At 46.2% G+C, this 7,471-nt stretch overlaps 1 protein-coding gene across 4 annotated transcripts in view; it reads right to left on the reverse strand.

The window, feature by feature from the left end:
- SREBF2 (sterol regulatory element binding transcription factor 2) overlaps positions 1 to 5,349 on the reverse strand; it is a 156,872-nt gene extending 151,523 nt beyond the window's left edge. For 3 of the 4 annotated variants that reach the window (XM_040359631.1, XM_040359629.1, XM_040359630.1), the window contains exon 1: positions 5,082 to 5,348. In XM_040359631.1, coding sequence (XP_040215565.1) covers positions 5,082 to 5,163 — 82 coding nt within the window. In that variant the 5' untranslated portion in view covers positions 5,164 to 5,348. Of the gene's footprint in view, positions 1 to 5,081 lie in introns of all 4 variants that reach the window. The other variant, XM_040359628.1, reaches the window with a different exon arrangement.
- Positions 5,350 to 7,471: the final 2,122 nt, after the last annotated feature.

Raw genomic sequence — 7,471 nt, forward strand, 5'->3', positions numbered from 1 at the left:
TATCGGGCGCGAATGGTAATTACAATTGCAAAGCACTTCTAATCGGGCCTTAAGACTGCACATCTTTTGTTTTAATGTACTTGGAAAATATAAACTGAAAGATCAATTAGGCCCTGTTCATACTAGTGCACTTTCCGCTGTGGCACAGCCATGCACGATAATGAAAACACATTGGGCCGGATTCAGGAACGACTTACGCCGACGTATCTTCTTATACGCCGCGTAAGTTCTAGTATGCGCCGTATTCTTAAAACCAGATACGCCCGAATTCCGGCTCCAACCAACCGACGTAAGTCTCCTACGCCGTCGTATCTTGGGTGCATATTTACACTGGCCGCTGGGGGCGCTTCCGTTGATTTACGTTTCGAATATGTAAATGACCTAGATACGCCGATTCACGACTGTACTTGCGCCCGTCACAGTAAGCTACCCTGTTTACGTAAGGTGTACGTCCGGCGTAAAGTTATCCCACCTAAAGCAGGGGTAAGTCATGTTAAGGTATGGGCGCGGGAACAGAGTCGTATTTTACGTTGTTTACGTAAGTCGTACGTGAATGGGGCTGGGCGTAGGTTACGTTCACGTCGTACGCATTGAGCCGTCGTATCTTAGGGAGGATATGTGACGTGATTCTGGGCATGCGCGCGCATGCGCCGTTCGTACGGCCATGCATTTACATGGGGGTCACGATTCATTTTAAGACAACATGCCCACTACCTGCCTACTTTGAATTAGGCGAGCTTACACCGGCCTATTTACGTTACGCTGGCGTAAATATGGAAGCAAGTGCTTTGTGAATACTCAGCTTGCCTCTCAATGTTACGTCGGCACAAAGATACGCAAATGTACCTGAATTTGGCCCATTATTTTTTATGGTGCAGCATAGTGCGTTTTTGGCCCCATAGACTTCAATAGGAGATTAGTCAACCGATTTACCATCTTTGAAACACAGAGTAACAGAAACACTGCCAAAAATGCATAGAAATCTATATATATTTTTTATTATCATTAAAAACGCACCTTTCATTGATTTTTCTTCTTTTATTATTGTCTCTGTAACATTATGTAAGGTCTTTGAGGACAGGAACTGATGTGAATGTACAATACGTAAAGTGTTGTGTAAATTGCTGTTTACCATATAAATAGCTGTAATAACAGCCACCACATCGAAAATCCAGAGAAAACCTCTCTATTTCTCATGATAATATTCCCCTACCAGCCCAGCAAACGTCCTCATGTGACAACAAACTGCACCCACCTTAGTGAGTCACCTTCCCGACTAATGAATGAAACCACTGACGTCTTTCTGCTCCTATAAAGAGTTTCCATACAAAGCTCTAAAGAATATTTGAAAGTCCTCCATCATCTAAAGCCTGCATTTTAATATGAATCGTACACAAATACAATTCTATCTCAATCCCATACTTTTACATTATCCCTGTTCACATTTGAGCGATCAGGCGTCTGTAGCCCGAAAAGGTACATGAGCTACATTTGAAGCACATTCCGACATTTTTCCCCAACAGTGACTACAATGGGAGAGCTTGCGTTTCAGGCGCTCCCCTAATAAAAGCCTATGAGGCCAATTCTACATCCAAAAAATACTACTATATGGCACTACACCCCTAAAAACGCACCAAAAAGAGGCCTCAAAATGAGGGCCTATGCTAAATAATACAATCTCCCATTTGTTAGTTGAACCGAATGGTCTTTTCAACCAAATCACCTAAGAAGTACATCACTGCTAAATGCCGAGATATTCTCAATGGCAGCACAGTTCATATTATTCCTGATACACAGAAGTGTATTTTGTGCCCAATACAAGCAAGCTGTGCTATAAATGAAAGCTTGTATCAATATCAGACTATATGTGAGCTCCAAGCATGCCCCGATCTACAGATTGTACACAATATACACTGCTCAAAAAAAATTAAAGGAAAACTTTTGAATCAGACCTCCTGGGATATTGATCTGGTCAGTAAGGGCTCTTTCACACGGAGTGGACCGTTTCCGCTCCGTGTGTCTCCGTCGGCTCAGCGGGGATCCCCGCTCAGCTGTCGGCGGATAGGGCGGTCCCCGCACACAGTGCAGGGACCGCCCTGCCTCTGCTCCGCTGTCCCCTATGGGGAACCTGATGCAGACGGACCGTCTGTCCGTCTGCATCAGTTCCGCTCCGCCGAACGGAAGAAAAATAGGGTTTCTTCCGTTCGGAAAAGCGGATCCCGACTGACGCGGACGCTAGCGGATGCTCCATCCGCTAACGGACGCGTTCCCACAGGGATTCATTACAAGTCCGTTAACGGACTTGTAATGAGCGGACAGACGGAGCGGACGTCTGAAAGGGGCCTTAAGTAGCAGAGGTGGGGGGTGGTGTATACAGAGGCAGTTGTTGATCAGTTTCAGCTGCTTTACTGTTAATTGAAATTAACAGCAGGTGCACTAGATGCGCAACAATGAGACGACCTCCAAAACAGGAATGTTTTTTTCAGGTGGAGGTGTCTGGCATTTTTTTTCCCTACTCATATTTTCTGACTGTTTTTCACTAGTTTTGCATTTGGCTAGGGTCAGTGTCACTACTGGTAGCACGAGGCGATACTTAGACCCTATAAAGGTTGCACAGGCAGTCCAACTCCACCAGGATGGCACATCAATACGTGTCATTTCCAGAAGGTTTGCCGTGTCTCCCAGCACAGTCTTAAGAGGATGGAGGAGATTCCAGGAGACTGGCAGTTACTCAAGGAGAGCTGGACAGAGCCAAAGAAGGTCCTTAACCCATCAGCAGGACCGGTATCTGCTCCTTTGTGCAAGGAGGAGCACTGCCAGAGCCCTACAAAATGACCTCCAGCAGGCCACTGGTGTGAATGTCTCTGACCAAACAATCAGAAACAGACTTCATTGGGGTGGCCTGAGGGCCCGACGTCCTCTACTGTGCTCTGTGCTCACTGCCGGACACTGTGGAGCTCGATTGGCATTTTCCATTGAACACCAGAATTGGTAGGTCTGCCACTGGTGCCCCATACTTTTCACAGATGAGAGCAGGTTCACCCTGCGCATATGTGACAGACGTGAAAGGGTCTGGAGAAGCCACGGAGAACTTTATGCTGCCTGTAACATCGTTCAGCATGACCGGTTTGGTGGTGGGTCAGTGATGGTCTGGGGAAGCATATCCATGGAGGGACGCACAGACCTCTACAGGCTACACAATGGTACACTGACTGCCATTAGGTATCGGGATGAAATCCTTGGACCCATTGTCAAACCCTGCGCTGGTTGGTCCTGGGTTCGATAGCATGCAGCCAGTTCCTGGAGGATGAAGAAATTGATACCATTGAATGGCCCCCACGCTCCCCTGACATTAATCCAAAAGAACACCTCTGGGACATTATGTTTCGGTCCATGCGGTGCCGCCAGGTTGCACCTCAGTCTGTTCAGGAGCTCAGTGATGCTCTGGTCCAGATCTGGGAGGAAATACCCCAGGACACCATCCGTCGTCTCATTAGGAGCATGCCCTGATGTTGTCAGGCATGCATACAAGCACTTGGGGGGCCATACAAACTGCTGAGGACCATTTTGAGTTGTTGAAATGAGATTTCAGCAAAATGGACTAGCTTGCTGCATAATTTTTTCACTTTGATTTTCGGGGTGTCTTTGAATTCAGCCCCCTGTAGGTGGATAATTTTTGTTTCCATCAAATGATGTGCCATACTTTAATTCCTAACACATTACCCAGTCCATATCAGTATAGATATGCAGCATGAGATGTTTGCCCATTGAGATCTGATATGTTTTCAAAGTGTTCCTTTTTTGAGCAGTGTACATAGAACATCAGTGATAGCAAGCTCACACCTTGTGGTGTCCAGAAGCATGCAGATCTTTGGTTGCAAGGTCTATGTACAGCATGTTTAGGTAACTGATGGACCTTTACATGAAGTGAAGAAAACACCAGAATTCTTTTAGGCATTTTTCACACATGCAAACCGTTTGTCAGTTTTTCATCCATTTGTTGACAAAAATGGACATTGATGCATCTCTATTGAAAAACGGATCCAAAACGGCCCATCATCTATTTATATCGGCGTCTGTCACCATCTGTTTTTTGGAACGGATCAAAGACGTATTTTTCTTCCATTAAAAAACAAACGGATTGGACAAATACTAAGCATTTGTAGTCGTGCAAATGCTAAGATACCTGAATATGATACCTTTGTGGTGCGATTTGAGCCTATACATAATCGCATGCGATACTTTGCAGTGTAATTGGAGCCCCTTCTTTTTGTATGGGCTCAAATCATACCTCAAAAAGGTATCGGTGAGTACTTGACCAAAAGTATTGGTACTTGTGCTCGCTGTATTGGTGTGACCCTATAAACAGTCAAGCAGTCCGTTTTTGGCTCCTGGACTCAAGTGGTTAAAGACTCAAGTGAAGGATGTAACAACCGATGACAAACTGTACATTATTATTTTTATTTTTTTTAAATGTGACTGAACTGATGAAATGTGTGAAAGGGTCCTTGAAGCAGAGCTCCAGCACCCCCTCCAAAAATATAAAGTCAGCAGCTACAAATACTGTAGCCATTCCCCATAAGGCTGACTGGCAGTGATGCCTTGTGGCTTCACTGCCGGCTCCCTACTGCACATGCGCAAAGCGTGCTGCATTTTCTGAATGGCCCAGTGGCGGTGAAGGCGAACTTCCATGAGACCGGGTGTGGGGATGAGTACCTGTCAAAAACAGGTACCCGCCCCCCCCAAAGGTGCCAAATGTAACAGCTGAGGGGGGGGGGGGGCAAACAAGTGAATCTTCCCCTTTTGGAACTTGCCAGTGTGCAGAACACGTGTGCCACAGGTGGCAACTGGGTGAAAGTGGCAATGTAGTCTGTGTTCATGTAGTACAGGGGTAGGCAACCTAGGGCCCTTCTGCTGTTGCAGAACTACAAGTCCCATTATGCCTCTGGGAGTAATTGTAGCTGCCAGCCTTGCAATGCCTCATGGGAAATTTAGTTCCACAACAGCTGGAGGGCCCCAGGCTGCCTACTCCTGATGTAGTCGGTGCGTCCCTGTAGTCCTCACACACACCCCTTACTCACCATCAATATCTCCCAGGGTCAGCTCATCGCCCAGCTCCGTTAAGGTCTCCATGTTCTCCATGCTCAGCTCGCCTGTTTCCATACGAGAGCTGGAGGTCCGGCAGATCACACCCTCACTGCTGGGAGCAGCTCCGTCCTCCCGGTTCCTGTCACACTCTCCGACTCACCAACCTGTCACTAACCAAAGAGACGCCATGTTCCCCCAGCACCGCCCAAAACCAAGCGATGACGTCAGGGAGTTGCGGGTCAAGCCTCGCTCTGGCCTCTGGAAATTGCGAATTGCAGCGGCGGGAATGGGGACTGAGTGGTTTCCCCTCCCTCTATTCTGAACACGCCCCCGTCCTTGTGGGAAGCCCCGCCCGGACCTCTTGTAATAGCGCGTGCTGGTTGTTTTGTTGTCAATGAGGCCAGGTCCCTTCGTCCAATGGCAGCGCTTGGCATGGCATGGTGTGATACGACGTCAGAGATCAGGGGATGTGAATTTGCATACGAGACTAGCTGTGTATAGAAAACCCCTAGCGACGCCTTCTACACACGGCGGAATGACAGCTGGAATTAACCTGTTGTAGGCCATCCGTGCGGGTCTTTGTACGAAGCTGTGCTACCGACACTCACATATCATTACAGATCGGCTAACACAATATTTGATGCTGAAGGTCACTGCTTTCCTTGCTGACGCCTATGTACTGACAATACACGTTTAGGCAGGGAGCCTCTGATGTATGTTTAGTACATGGCTCAGGAAGATTGGGGGCCCCTCACGTGCTGGATATACATAGAAAAGCACTCATTATTCCATTCAATTAAAGGCCTTCTACTGATTGGTTCTAGGAGCTTGGTGCCAAGTTGTGCCATGACAGAAACAATTACCTACCTAGTATCCAGCTATATTTTGTGCATTTGGGAAGAATCTAGGCCTTTCTTTAAAACAATCTACTGAGGTCAGAACTATTTCTTGAGGAAGTCAGTTCCACATGTTCACAGCTCCTACTGTGAAGAAGCCTTTCTGTATATTTTTACAGGAAACAGCATATATGGTGAAATACAGTATTTGGAAATCCATAGGACTGTTTACATGTTGAATTATAAAAGCAGCGCTGTTAGGTCACATTAGAAAACCTTTGAGATCAGAAGGTTTAACGCTGCTTTTAAAATTCAACATGTAAACAGCCCGTCGGATTTCTAAATTCTGTATTTCACCATAAAAGCTCAGTTTACTGTTAAAAATAACTGTGAATTGCAAAAACTCCAGTGAGTGTAACAAGATGTCCGCTTGCCCCCTTCTCTGTGTATCGTTACTGTGGAGGAGTGCGGGGTGTAGCAAGATGGCGATGACGGAACGTCACTTCCGTTACAGATTATGACTGGTCACCATATCTGACGGAACACTGCACTGGGGAGCTACAGTTCATTGAGGCAACCATGAATGCCAACATGTACTATGACAAACTGAAGCAAAGCATGATCTCCTCCCTTCGGCAACTGGGCCACAGGGCAGTATTCTGACATAACGACCCCAAACACACCTCCAAGATGACCATTGCCTTGCTAAAAAAAAAAGCTGAGGGTAAAGGTGATGGTCTGGCCAAGCATGTCTCCAGACCTAAACCCTATTGAGCATCTGTAGGGCATCCTCAAACGGAAGGTGGAGGAGCGCAAGGTCTATGACATCCTTCAGCTCTGTGATGTTGTCACGGAGGAGTGGAAGAGGACTCCAGTGGCAACCTGTGAAGCTCTGGTGAACTCCATGCCCAAGAGGGTTAAGGCAGTGCTGGAAAATAATGGTGGCCACACAAAATATTGACACTTTGAGCCCAATTTGGACATTTTCACTTAGGGGTGTACTCACTTTTGTTAGGAACAAAGAAATTTGCGCTAACCGGAAATATGATGAATGAAATAAATAAAAAAATGGGTGTGTTAGAACCGAAGGCAGCAATGAACAGTGCATATACACATAAATAACATGGGGAAAAGAAAAAACTGCGCCAACTCTATAACCCAGCTGTGATACTGGAAAAAGAAATGTTCAATATAAATAAAAACATAAAAATCAAATATTGAAAAGTTGAATAATGAATGAATTAGTCCAAAATAAATGTCCTGATGAATATGAAACACAGGATATGCAGCAGGAATCTTTACAGCTGGATTCTGATAACACCACAGTGAACGGTATTACAAATCAGTGAAGCCACCACCACATAGATAGCCTCTTACCAGATTGCTAAGAGGGAATAGCCTTGAGCAAGATACACCGCTCTGCGTTGATAACAAATCCGGGGGATAGCAAATCCGGGGGAATCCTGATCACAATCATCCAAGGGAGAAGAGCCAGCTATCCAGCGAATCCAATCCTCCACAAAAAGAGAGTGGCAGCCCTTCCACTC

The sequence above is a fragment of the Rana temporaria genome, chromosome 7 (genome assembly GCF_905171775.1).
Source record: "Rana temporaria chromosome 7, aRanTem1.1, whole genome shotgun sequence".
Taxonomy (NCBI): domain Eukaryota; kingdom Metazoa; phylum Chordata; class Amphibia; order Anura; family Ranidae; genus Rana; species Rana temporaria.